Here is a 13764-nt window from a genome sequence, read left to right on the forward strand (position 1 = left end):
TGGTGAGTTCCCAGCTTTATTAACACTAGATAAGATAAACTGTTTGCCTTGTTTTATTACTAGTGAAATGGACATCAAACCCGAAAACAACTAGAACTAGGGTGTGTCAGATGATCTGTGTTTGGAAGCCATCAGACTTTACTCCCACTACAAAAGGCTCTATTAAATGTAACCACTAACAGATTGCTTCCAGAGCTCAGCAATCTGGAGAAGGAGGTTGACTCTTGAGCCTACTGAATCTGGGATACAGGAAGAAAAAGACGGCAACAAGATATTAAAGCTATTGATAAGTACTACAGCTAGTAAGGTACTATTTATTCCACCACAATATTTAAAGAGTGAAGGCGTTCATGAAAAACAAATTTAAAACCGGTTCATCCGACTTCAAAACAGTTCAGCCCTTGTGACTCTCAAACTTTTTTGTGTGAACTGAAAAAAGCAATATACTGAACTATCATTTCCTTTACACCAACAAAACCCAAACAAAATACCTTGTCATTTGCATAAAACCAAGTAATGAACAACAATTTCACTAAGAACTGTAATAAACAGGTTGAACATGTCAATAAAAACTTGTTTAAAAATGTAATAGCCATCTTAAAACATTATCTGTTTTATCCCTGTTTGTTTCTGGACTTTTTCATAATTCAAGTGTTTCAGAAGATGCAGTGAGTTTTTCAGAACCAGCTATACTTTTACTTATTTATTAAAATATCATAATTAAACTTTTAAAACTAAATAGGCATTTCCTCAAAGTTGGTGGATCCATAGCATTATGTCTGACTATGGGGGGGCCATAGCCCCAGCAAGTTAAATCTTGGAGAAAGGGAGCTGGGAGAGGTACTGATGCTCACTATCAGATTAACTGCTTAATTTCCAGGACTGGTCACATGGAGATAAATCAAGGAACTAAATGAAGACTATTCACTACAAAAACATTCAATTCAGAGCAGGTGTAACTGACAGTTCTTCAAATGGTGAGCTCCCAGCTTTAGTAACACTAGGTACGATGAACGTGTAAGATAAAATTGGAAGGTTTTTACCAAAGCCTCCAATGTGGATGGAAGTGCTGAGTGTGCCTACATACACACACGCAGACAATCACACTTTTTTTTCCTGTTGCTTACTGGCTTCCAATGGTTTGATTAAAAACATTAATGGGAGAACACCCCTCAGTTGAAAAGTATGTGATTAGACTTTGTTTTTTGCCTTTTACTATACTTTAAAATTAAACACTTTCTTGAGTTGATAGTTCAGGAAATTAGAGTTTCCTGGACTATCAACTCAAGAAATGAGTGATGACATCAAAATTATCACCATTTTGATTTCATCATGGGATGGTATTTGGTCAAGGTAAGAAAATAAATCCAAAGAAAATGTATTTTAATAACTTGTGAGATTTTACTCTGATCAACATCTACCCATAGTGAGTATTGTATATTCTTGGATCAGAAATAGTATGACTCCCACTAAGTGCTCTTGGCATCTTTTTCTTTTACTCACCCCTATCTAACTTCATTTGTGATATCAGTCTCATATTTTGTGATAGCCCTTTGATTTATGGCATATATTCTGGGAAGTTTATATATTGTATTTTTTTCATTCAGTGCTAATTAGGATCCACTGAATTTTTTAGTATATTGGCAAATTTCTGCAACGAGGCGCTTTACAGCCATTTCTACTAAATTTTCTAACATTGAATATTTGTAGCATTGTGCAAAACCCCTTTTCATGGAAGCTCTTGCAACTATGTCCTTATCTAATGCATTTTATAGTTCCTCAGCTATAAAACGACCCATTAGCCATAACAGCTAATTAAGGGACAAAATGCATTTATTCTAAGGACTCCACCCTAAACAGAACAAGTTTGTATATATATTAAAAAGAAGTAGCTACAGGATTCTTTTTATTATCTGACTTGACTTGCACTTGATTTAATGTAACCAATTATGCTGCATTGTGTCATCAATGAGTTCAGAAGCACTGGGGCCCCACTTTAGCAAATCACTTAAATGTGTGCTTAACTTTAAGCCTGTGGTTAAATCTCAAATCAAAGTTAAGCCTATGTTCAGTGCTTTGCTGAACAGGGATGGAACTTTTAAGCTTTACATTGTTTTTTGTCTTGTGCTACTATCTGAATAATAAAAAAAATGCTGTAGCGTGATGTAGACGCAAGACACATCAACAAAATTGTCTAAAACTGATTTCAGAAGATTGTCTTCTGAGTCTTCTGCACAGATGTAAAAGTAGAAGACACCAATGCTGCATTTTTGTTAATATGTTGGGATCTTCATTTTTCTTAATGTGTTGGCTTCATCGGCGAAGAACCATAACACCAGTGGGTAAGAGGAAGTTGTTGTTTCTGTAAAAGTATGTATCTTATCTGTCACTGTTTCCAACACTGTCACATTGCAAACTATGTTACAAACACAAGAAAACTGGAAATGACAGCGTTATTGATAGACATAAATCATAGCATTACAAAGTATATAATATAGCTGGTTTGGGGGTTTTTTAATTGATGGAAGCAAGCTTAGCCCTAATAAATAATGAGAATTTCAAATAAATACACCAGTGTTCATGACAGAGCAGTAATTAATTTTATCCTCTTTGGCTATGGAACTAGGTATATTGAGACCACAGCAATCTTTTCCCTTCTGCAGGGCCTATGGGAAGCTCAGTTGCTATTATTCATGGCAGCTGCAAACTCAGTTCTCCAGCAGCTCCACTGAATTTGAATGAAAAATTCTAAAGCAGAATCTAATACACTCCACACAATTCCAATTGTCTTTGATTAGAAAGGATAGAGAAAAGAAACAATTACAATAAAAATGAAATTTCTTGTCTTCTGAAACACTAGAGTTATAAAAAGCATCAAAGTTGACTTTTAGCACACTAATTATTAGAGATGGACTGAATTGGACCAAAAAGGTTGGCTATCCTTGAAAATAAAGAATGTGCTGCCTATAGTTCAGATGATTATTTTATTCCCTATGTATCACCAGCAGGTCATATGGTTTGGATCACTTTTGAAACACGTTATCAACAAACCCTATGAAATAAATTAAACCTGTCATTCTTCTGGGAGCTCTTCTAGGATTATGTTCAGGCACCTAACAAACAACACACTGTTTTTTTCCCCACGTATTTGGATTGGGTTATCTAGCTAGTGGCAGGGATTCTGATATAGGTAACTAGCTAGATTGAAATGATTCAATCCAAGTCCACCTCTACTAATTACTTGTATATTTTTAATCTGCTATAATATTTTGCATACCTTTGCAGCATAAAAATATGGGGAAAATGTAAACAGTTGATGTCATAATACTCCAGCGACTATGTCTCTACACTTCACACTCTAGGATTTTGAGGTCTTCAAGCAGTTCTTGCGCCAGTGTTTGCAGCTCTGCGTTGCGGCTCTTTGACAGCGCTATGATACGCTGAAATGGCAAGGTGTCACGCATCTCAGGTGCTGACTTTGCTAAAACTTCTGGCTCTAGAATCACAGACTGGAGAAGCCGTAGAACATGCAGACATACTTCTGTATCTGGGTCTAGAAATGAGGAAGAAACGATTCCAGCTACTTGTTACATGCACCCTTATGCCAGGACTAACATTATAGCTCTACATCACCATCCCCCATGGACCCTTGGTAAAGGGAGAGTGGCTGAAGTTCTGCTATTCTCAGTTGCTGAAATGGCCCTTTGGGGCTGGCCAGCCCCAGAATATGAGAAGATATAAAAGTGGCTTAAAACCACCACTGCACTCCTCCTCCGTTCCCTGTGCTAAGCACTGGTTGGGAGGAACTGGTAATCAGGAATATTTTGTTCCCTTCTTCTTTACTCCAAATGTAGCAAATCCCACAGATATGTGGGTTTATCAACAACTTTGTCAGTAGCCAAGATTTAGTTTGCTGCAGTTTCACTTGGAGCAGGATAAACTATGTCCCATTACTATTTAGTCTGTTTTAAAACACTCATTCTGCAATTCTTATAAAGTTTTTCTTTATCTATATAAGATTCAGATTCCATTTAAACTCAATAAAATCTCAACTTTAATCAAATACACTTGGTAATAATATGACAGTCCTCCAAATACTAAAAATTCAGTTGACACAAACGGAAGTGTTGGGTATATTTGATTTTATGGTAGTGGGACAAATCTGGTTTAACTACTTAGGAACGTGTCAGAAAAACATGCCTAGGAAGATGTACAATTAATTTTGATTTCCGTTGTTAAAGGAACAGGATGCATTTATTACTACTGAAATATTAGGAGTGATTCTATTTTAATTATATCCAACAGTTTGTTGGGTGTCTGTTTGTGCCTTTGCTAGACGCACCCAGTAGGTGACTCCTTTTATTTTTATGTTCTCTACTTTGCATATTCCAAACTTGTATTTCTAAAGTATTTTATAGCTAAAATATCTATTTATTTGTATCACGTGCTGTGCATTTCTACTATGTCTGTCACGGTCATACCTAGATTTCAGGAAAGCCTTTGACAGAGTGTTGTACGAAAATGTCGAGAAAAATTAATTGAAATTAATTTGCATACCAGCATTGCCATGGGGACTGAAGTCTTGCAGTAGGACCACAAATCAAGTGCAGTGATAAATCACAATGCCTTGAGCTGGAAGGAGGTGTCAAGTGGGCTAGAACAAGGTTCTCTTATTAGTCAGCTTACTTAACACCTTTATTAATGATCTGAAATCAGGGTAAGCAGAATGCATTAAACTAATGCATCACATACATTAAATTGGGAGGTGTTGAAAACACCAAACAGGATAGGGAAACAGAACAGGGCCTAGAAAGATGAGAAATGTAGTCAAAAAATGACAAAAGCTTTGTCTAGATGGGGAATTTTATGAAATTCCCACTGGCACTGCCAACAGTTCAGCAGAACAGGCATTAAGCACTGGTGGCTTCTTGAAATTTTAACACTATGTTAGTTAAATCTGACTCTGCCAGACTTCCAGTGTGACTGAGGACAGGTCACAATCTTTCTGTGCCTTAGTTCCCCAGCTGTACAATGGGGTAACATATTTCCTTTCTCCCACCCTTTGCCTCCTCTGTTTAGATCATAAGCTCATAAGGGCAGTGACAGTCTCTGACTATGATCATGTCTACCCTACAGAGACTATGTTGGCATAGCTATGCCAGCCTAGGCCCCTAATGCAGACACTGTGTATTCTCACAGGGGTTCTTCTGCCAGCACAGTAACACCACCTCCCAGAACCATGTTAGCTATTCCAACAGAAGCACTTTTTTATTGGCTTAGCTGCGTCTATACTGTGAGTTCTGCCCGTATAACTATATCACCTGGGGGGCTAAATTTTTCACACCGCTAGCTGACATAGCTATGTCAGCAGAACTTTGTAGTGTAGAGTAGGCCTGGGTGTCTATACCAGTGATTCTCAACCAGGGGTATGTGTACCCCTGGAGGCATGCAAAAGTCTTCCAAGGGGTACATCAACTCATCCAGAAATTTGCCTAGTTTTACAACAGGCTGCATAAAAAAACACTAGTGATGTCAGTACAAACTCAAATTTCATTCCACCAATGACTTGTTTATATAGTTCTATATTTTCAGTGGTTCTCAAACAATGGATCACGACCCCAAAGTGGGTTGTGAGTTCGTTTTAAGGGGGTCACAAGGGCCAGCGTCAGAGTCCCTGGGTCCTAGGGCAGAAAGCTGAAGCCTGAGCCCCACCACGTGGGGGGTGAAGCTGAAGCCCGAGCCCCACTGCATTGGGCTGAAGCTGAAATCCGAGTTTTTAAGTGAGGTGAAACTTGGGGTACCCAAGACAAATCAGACTCTTGGGGGTACAGTAGTCTGCAAAGGTTGAGAACCACTGGTCTATACAGTGATTAGCATAATGGAGGCCTCATCTCATCATATTTTCAGCTTGCTACCAAATACTGTGTCACCTTAAAGGAATCATTTATGGCAAAATTTCCAAAACTGTCCCTTAATTTTGGGTGATCAACTTGAAAACAACTAGAGGCCTGATTTTCAGAATGCTGAGCACACACAACTCCAGCTGAAGTCACAGAGAACTGCAGCTACTCTGCACCTCTGAAAGCACCCACAAATTAGGGTACCCATACTTTGTGGATACTCTTCAAAATACAGGCCACAAGCCAACGTTTTCAGAAGTTTTTATTTTTCTGATTGTAGATCTATCCAAAATAAGAGAAAAAGATTGTAAATGTGTCTTCAATTTTTGTCTTTAGGCTTCTAAGACTTTATTGTTTATTTCTGGCAAAATTGAGATTGAAATCCAAACACATACATTTCAAAAAGAATATGACAAAGCCAAACTATTCTCTCTAACACAGGACCAGGTTCTGCTACCTTTACTTGTATTGAACATTACATTACTTGCAATGGGGCTGTCGTGGAGAAAGGTGCTGTGAACTGAGAGTAAGGATAGTGAAATATGGTCCAGTGAGGCGGAAAAGAAGCTTATTGAAATGAACTGGATACAGGTAGTCACACCCCTCTTGTGTTTCAGTTTGCCCATCTATAAAACAAGTCTACGACTTTTAGTACCTCACAGAAGAATTGTGAGGCTTAGTATATATAAGTTGCTTTAAAATCCTTGATGAAAGGTGCTATGTTAGCAAATACTATATGCATTTACATTAGTAAAATCTGCAAACATTAGAAGTGTGTACATACTAAGGAAGAGAGGAATTGCCTAAGGAGGTATAACACTATGCAACAAAGCTAAGGAAAATTATATCTAGATGCACAATAGGAAAATTTTCCATTGAGATCTACTGGATTCTGCAAAGAGTCTCCAATGGCAGTCATAGAATCCCTATTGATTGAATCGCTTGAATGAAGAATATATTAGGCACTTGGTGAATATAATGTTGCATCAGAAGAGGTATGGATAAGATAAACTCAGCATCTCTTGTCTCTGATTTCTATTGTTCTACATGTATTGCAAGACACTTAGAGTTACACAAATGGATACATGTTAAAACACACACATATACACCTTATCATAACTGTATATGGTTTTGGAAATCTGCTTGTTAGGGATATTTATATTTTTGTAATTTTCTACTTGGATTTTAAAATATACTTAAACAGCCCTTTTTTTGGTCTCTCCAGTTTCATTAAGGATTTCTCTTTTAAAAGAAAATAAGTTCTAGTAGAGAACAGGCAAAAGGAAAGTAAGTATGTCAGGGATCTTCATTACTCAGCATTATCTTTATTTCAATAGCTTCCAGAATTAGTCATTTCTATACTAGTTGAGTAATTTTATTTACATGAAGCCAAAAAAAGTCTTAGCTGTAATCATATCACTTCATCACATCCTCTCAACAACAGGCGCACACATTTCTTAGCTAACATATTCAAGTCTAATCATTAAGGGGAAAAAATGTAGCTGTTTGTCTTGGTCTTGAACAGCATGTGTAATATAAGCCTACCACAGTTATAACATACTGATGCAATTTTAGCAAGAAACTGTGCTGACGTTTTGTTAACTGTTAACGAGGTACTGTCTGATGTCACTGGCACTCAGTCACTGATAAAAACAGCTGATAAAGCAGGCAGATTTTACAGTCACATCTGTCATTAGGAGTGTGCTCTCAGATGAACTATTCCCTACAGCAGAGTTTAAGTAACTGCATTACATCAATGAGAAACCGCCTATCTACAATTGGCTCTGTGAGTGGTGTGAATCCAATGTACATGTGCCTGTAACATTTCTTGGCCAACCTGGGTGCAGTATTTATTGTTGGCAAATGATTTGCAATAGAGTTTAAGGCTCTGCCTATGCCAGGACAATATTTCAAAAGTTTCACATCTTGGCTAACACTACTTCAGCACCATCAGAGTTAGAAATCCTGGGAGATCTAGTGTGGAGGGGCCACCAGCTGCTGCCCCCATTTTAAGCACTATCTCACTACCCATGATCACACTAGGTCGAGCTAATGGTGAGGCAAGCCCATCCATACAAAGGCTCCTTATATTGCTAACGCCTGTAGACCAGAACCAGTGTCGGCAGTAGCAGAGAGATTTTGAAAAATTACCCTACTGTTGATAGGGCCAAAGAGATAAGAAGAAACATAATAAACAAAGTATCTGCAGTGGGGGAAATGCTAACACAGAAAGCATTTACAAAGAATGAGCTATGCTGCAACAAGTCCTAATATTGAAAGTTTGCTTTTTCTATGTAACATACCCTTTTATACTCTCTTTTTTTAACTCCAGTTCCTGTATAACTGATGTCAGTTCAATCTTCCCTTTTGTCAGGGGACTGTTCTCATTGCTATCTGAGGAGATCAGCCAGTCAGCAATCCTATCTGTTAGGACCAAAACTAGTTTCCACGTGTAAATCCATTAAAGCCAATAGTGCTACTTTAGATTCACATCAGAGCTGAGAATGTGGCCCATCTCCTCCACAACATACCTGATTATTCACTGGACATGGAAGTGAGAGTCCAGAGGTCTTTCACATGGCAAAGTGATGCATTGTACATGTACCTCTTAACTAGACAGCTGTTTAAGTAAAATCTGAAGCACTAAAATATATTTTAGTTTTTATTTATTATTATATTATTAGATTATTTATAAGAAATCTTAAAGGGTTCTAAACTTAAAGACAAATATAAATTCACTGTGCTACTCATGAGAGACTTGATTTGGAGGAATTTGTTTTTAAGCATGAGGATGAAGACTTAGTCATTAAATGAGTGCTGCGATGAATGCAGTCCTGAAGTGGATAAGGGCACTCTTCTGAAAACTGATTTCAAAGTCTGAAGAATTTGAATTGTTTGAGAGTTGGCTACTGTGAGAATTAGAGAATCTAAGAATTAGAGGATCTGATTAATAAGACATTGAGCTAATAGAAAACCAAGATGACTTCTAAAAGAGGTGCTACCATGAGAAGGACCTGGAGCTTCAAAAAATTCTGAGACACACAGACGATCCAAACAGAAAAGCTATATATTGGAAAAGTTTAGGATCAAGTCATGAAAAGCAAATATTAAAGATGGCAGGGAGTATTAGGAATATGAAGGTATCTTTCATTGAGATCTATAGAGTAGAGATAGTCATTTGCAGAAACTTCGTGGATCAACAATAAGAGTTTTCAAATGGAACTGTGATCGCTTCAGGAGAAAATTGAGAGAAGAGAGATCTAAGAACACTCAAGAGCTTCCTGCCCTCTTTTGTTTTATGAAATACCTGAGTAATTTCCCTAGATCTGAGGGGAATATGGCCCAGCGATAATCCCTCCAAATTCTGTAACACCTCTGAGTTCAAATTCAATAGCACCAATCTTTTGGTTCAAAAAAAGAAAAGTGGCCATAAAGAGATAAGAATGAAGGGGAATATCAGAGTGTGATGGGGCACAGTTGCCCCTCATTGGTATGTAAGGAGTTTTAAAGCAACCCTGGGGAGGCTGTGCGGGAGGCAGCCAATAAGGAAAAGGCTTGTAGTGCCAGCCAGTTAGGGGAAGGTTTATTGGAGGAGCCAATCAGGGCCAGGCTGGCCCATATAAGAAGGGGCTGCTGAGCAGAGGAGGTGGCAGTCACTCCCTAAAGGGTGAGGGAGAAGGACCATGGACAGAGCAGTGCTGGGTGGGGTCAGCAGAGTATGAGAAAGCTCCAGGCTGACGGCTGCCAAACTAAGGCCCTGATACAAGGGCAGAGGAGGTACTAGGGCTGTGGGCCAGGGAAGGAGATGGTGGAGTTGGAGGAGGGACAGTACATGGCTGTTGGCTATACGGTACCTGGGTTGGGGCCCGGAGGAGGGAACCGGCCCAGACTCCCCTCCCTTTTGCCACCACTGGCCACTGAGGAAAGTGACCCGTGCACGGACTGCAGTCTGCCACGGAGACAAGTGGCTAGAACCTGGACTGCAGATTGCCACCGAGGCAAGTGGTTGGACTGAGGACTGTTGGTCCCCTGGAAGGGGGGAAAGAACTGAGTGAGGCACAGTCGGAGGACTGTGTCCAGAAGAGGATGCGAGTCCTGCATGAGGAAACAGGAATGACGACAGGCAAGACACCATCTGAGGAGGGCACACTGGCAACCACCAGCTAATTCCCAGGACAGCCAGCAGGAGGTGCCGTAGTGGTGAGTTGAGCCCCGTCACACAGAGAATAGCCCAATGAATTCCCTGTGTGCTCCTTTTCTTGTAATTGTTTTAGCCCAGGAGAAGTGGCAAATCTGAGTCTACTCCCAAACAGTAACACTTGGGCCAACTTCTCCTTGATGCTTAATGTGGTGATTAACAGAGAAAGGTGTTCTTGGTCTAGCACTTTGTAAGAGAGAAGATGAGACGTTCCTGTTGTATTCGGAGGAATGAAGCACTAAGAAATCAGAAGAGTCTCAACAGGCTTTGTATCAGAAAGGAAATGTATGTTGCTGAGAAAGATGGCGCTTCTTTATATCTGCAGATAATATAATAGCATTATCCAGGACAACACCACAGAGACACTGGCCTTTGAAAAGCGCTCATATCACACAGGTGAAAAGGTGAAGAAAGCCCTGAGCGCAGAAAAACTGCCTGGATCTCCTGCTGAGGAAGATGATGGGAGTGAGGGTAGATCCTGGGCTCATCCTTTGTTCAGTACTGTTGGTCTAGTTGCACAAACTACTCCACCATCTCTGTCAACTGGAAGCAAGCCTTCCCAGCACTCAGGAATCTGAACTGGCAGATGCACATTGCCTGGGAATCCTTGTCCTTTCTCAGAATTTAAGAATTTCAGCTTCAGAAAGTAAAGGTATTATATAAGCCTGTCTTTTTTCCTCACTCCAGACACAGATGAGCAACACCTTTAGAATGCACAACAGCCTTTCAACCTCTTTTCCCATCAACAATTGCAAACTAAATATTATCAATTGTATATCATACTTTGTCTGCTTATGTGACCATAGGCACTTTAGTTAAAAAATGAAATCACATCAACTATCTAGCTCCAAGCAAGATTAACTTATTCTATCAAGGTCTTTTGAATGGGACATTTGGGAACTTCAGTCACCTTATTTTTGTTAGAATAATTACCTAAATATTAGTTTGTCATAAAGAAGAAAATGTGGAGCAATGCGTGTAAGGTTTCTTTGTACTGTAGGGCAAAAGACCATATACTCAGGTTCCTCCACTGAGCGATTCATCTCCCCCAACTATGTATAAATCTATAAAATGAGTATGATATTTTATAGGGGTATTGTGAGGTTTAACTAACTGTGATCCTTTGAAGAAAGTTATTTAATAATGAGCCTGAGTACATAATTTGTACATAAAAATATATGCGAGAGCCATGTAGCATATAGGAAATCCCTAAGTTTATTGAAATACCATAGATCAAACAACTCCAAGCATCAATCTGATCCTTGCATCAGCAGCTGCAACTCCCATTAACTTCTATTATTATTATTTGTGCTACAATAGCCCTGCTGCACTAGGCACTGTACAAACACAGAGACAAACCCCGTGCTGAAGAGCTTAGTTTAAACAGAAAAGACATGTGAGAAGAGAAACCAACACGGAGGAGAATTTACTTACATGAGGTCACACAAGTGGCAGAGCTGGGAATATAACCTATATCTCCTGACTTTCAATCCACTAGACCATGCTAGATCTTATCAATGGGAGCTGGACTCACACCAGGGATGCATTTAGTTGCAAAGGTTAATTTGTTTCAAGATCAAAGACTAAGCCTGATCTTACCGTACATACTTTTCAGCAATTACATTTTTATAGTGTCTCATAGATCAGAGATATTATTTTAAAGTCCATAGATGCAAGTAAAGGTGGCTGTCTTCCATTTGCTTTATCAGATTCCTCCCCTCCCCCCACTGGGGTACTGCCATCAATAACTCTTACATGAATTGAATGTTATACACTAGAATCATTGATAGAAATACTTATATTCATCCCTTCAGTTATTTCCCTCTCTTTGGACCTTTATTATCTCATAAATAGAACAAGGTCACAGATCTGAATTTCTACTCAGCTATTATCTGTATCTATTCACAGCTATTATCAAAAAGTCCACAATTTGAACTGTTATAACAATCTTACCGTTCAAAAGCCACCAAAGTAATGGAATAAAACCTGGACTTTCACTAATGTACTTCAAGCCTTTCAAGTTGATGCTCACATTGTACAGTGACATCAGCATTAGCCTAAAATAAAATTAAAAAGGTGATTAAATTGCATCTTAAACTGCATCATTACAGTAACTGCAACCAATACTTACGATGAGCATCTACAGACGGCTAGATCCTGATGCATATTTCAAACTCAATATATAAGATACAAGATATGTACTTATGTCATGTTATATACATACAGGTACATGAATGCAACAATGTGAGAGATTTTATTTAAATTTATAAATCAAAATATATTAATCATGTAAAAGTCAGCCAATTTGACAGCATTTAAATTCCTCTGAACTGAATGGGACTAGTCACATGAGTAGGGCAAGCAGAATTTGGCCTTCATGATCACTCACCATATGCAACAGAATCCTCTTAACTGGGACTCCCCAGAAGGCAGCCTATCATCCTGATTAAGCCGCTTGTCTCAACAAATGAAAGGGCCACTTAAAAAAAAAAAAGGCTGCAAAGATTTTATAACAATTACTATACTGAATCAAAAGAACTAAATGAAATTTGCTGCATTTCATTCATTCTTCTTTTGATCTTTGACAACTTCTGTATTAAAAAAAAAAGACAGCAGCTTAGAATTTCACAACTTTAAAACCTAGCTATGCATCTCCTAATCATCCGACACTGGCCACTCGTGTCCCTGTCAAACAAAGTTTATGCTAATTCTATACCAATTAAAGCAGCAGTCAATCATTCTCCTTATTAGGATAAATCTGTTCTTTGGAAGACATCCTGATAAAGGAGATCTCCCGAATCTAAGAGGTGCTGAGCACCCTGACTTCAGTGGGAGCTGAGGTCACTCAACAGTTTAAAGGATCAGGCTACAGGTAAAGCACACTCTAAAATAAAATCCGACAGAGAGGTTATTAAGAGAGAAAAGGTGAGACTCCATTGTAGTATATTGCAGATGATGTATTCCTTACGCCATCCGATCTTAAATCGAACTTCGCACCCCTTGATAATCTGTACGTTATTCCCTGATAACCTGAAACTTCTCCGTTTAAACTCTGTACCGTTCACTTTTGTTAAACATCATCTTAATAAAATTTTTACTCTTTGCCAAACAATGTGTCTTAATAGCCAGTGGGCCCATGAAATTATCCCAAGCAGATACAAAGCCTCCTGGAGTGCCACCCTTAAAGAAGGCACAGTGGTATCCTCTGCCACCATACTGAGCCAACTCCACTGGCTGTTGTGGACAGGGCTGGGGCCACACACATCTTTTTTTCATCCCACACTAAGTCTAGTGCTAGCAACAGCACTGGACTCTAATAGTCTTTGTGCTGAAGGGACTCATAAGGACGGTGTGTCTGGCATCTGTGCAGAAGGTAAGGGGGTATTATGGGAGAAGACACACTTCTTGTTGCCCTGCTCACCTTTGCTTAGGCATGAAGAAGCCAGGCAAAATTCAGGCCCAACATATATAAGCCTCTAAGAGTAACTGCTGCAGCCACAGAAAAGCAACAAGCCTTGAGTGTGCTGTATTCTCAGCTGACTGCCAATCCACATGTCAAGAGTGAAGGGGACGATTCCGGCCCCAGTTCTGGCAACATATAGGACTTGCAAGAGGTTGGAGAAGTCCCCTGAAATAGGAGCAGCATAGGACTTATGCAGCCTCCCT

The 13764-nt window shown here is 39.2% G+C and overlaps 1 protein-coding gene across 4 annotated transcripts in view; it reads right to left on the bottom strand.

The window, feature by feature from the left end:
• Nucleotides 1-274: 274 nt before the first annotated feature.
• The window catches only part of HSF2BP (heat shock transcription factor 2 binding protein), a 133573-nt gene continuing 120083 nt past the window's right edge, over nucleotides 275-13764 (bottom strand). For 2 of the 4 annotated variants that reach the window (XM_065578263.1, XM_065578268.1), the window contains exons 7-8: nucleotides 12052-12155; nucleotides 297-3553 (exon numbers count right to left, since the gene is read on the bottom strand). In XM_065578263.1, coding sequence (XP_065434335.1) covers nucleotides 3345-3553; nucleotides 12052-12155 — 313 coding nt within the window. In that variant the 3' untranslated portion in view covers nucleotides 297-3344. Of the gene's footprint in view, nucleotides 3554-12051; nucleotides 12156-13764 lie in introns of all 4 variants that reach the window. The other 2 variants (XR_010594894.1, XM_065578261.1) reach the window with 2 other exon arrangements.

The sequence above is a fragment of the Chrysemys picta genome, chromosome 1 (assembly GCF_011386835.1).
Source record: "Chrysemys picta bellii isolate R12L10 chromosome 1, ASM1138683v2, whole genome shotgun sequence".
Taxonomy (NCBI): domain Eukaryota; kingdom Metazoa; phylum Chordata; order Testudines; family Emydidae; genus Chrysemys; species Chrysemys picta.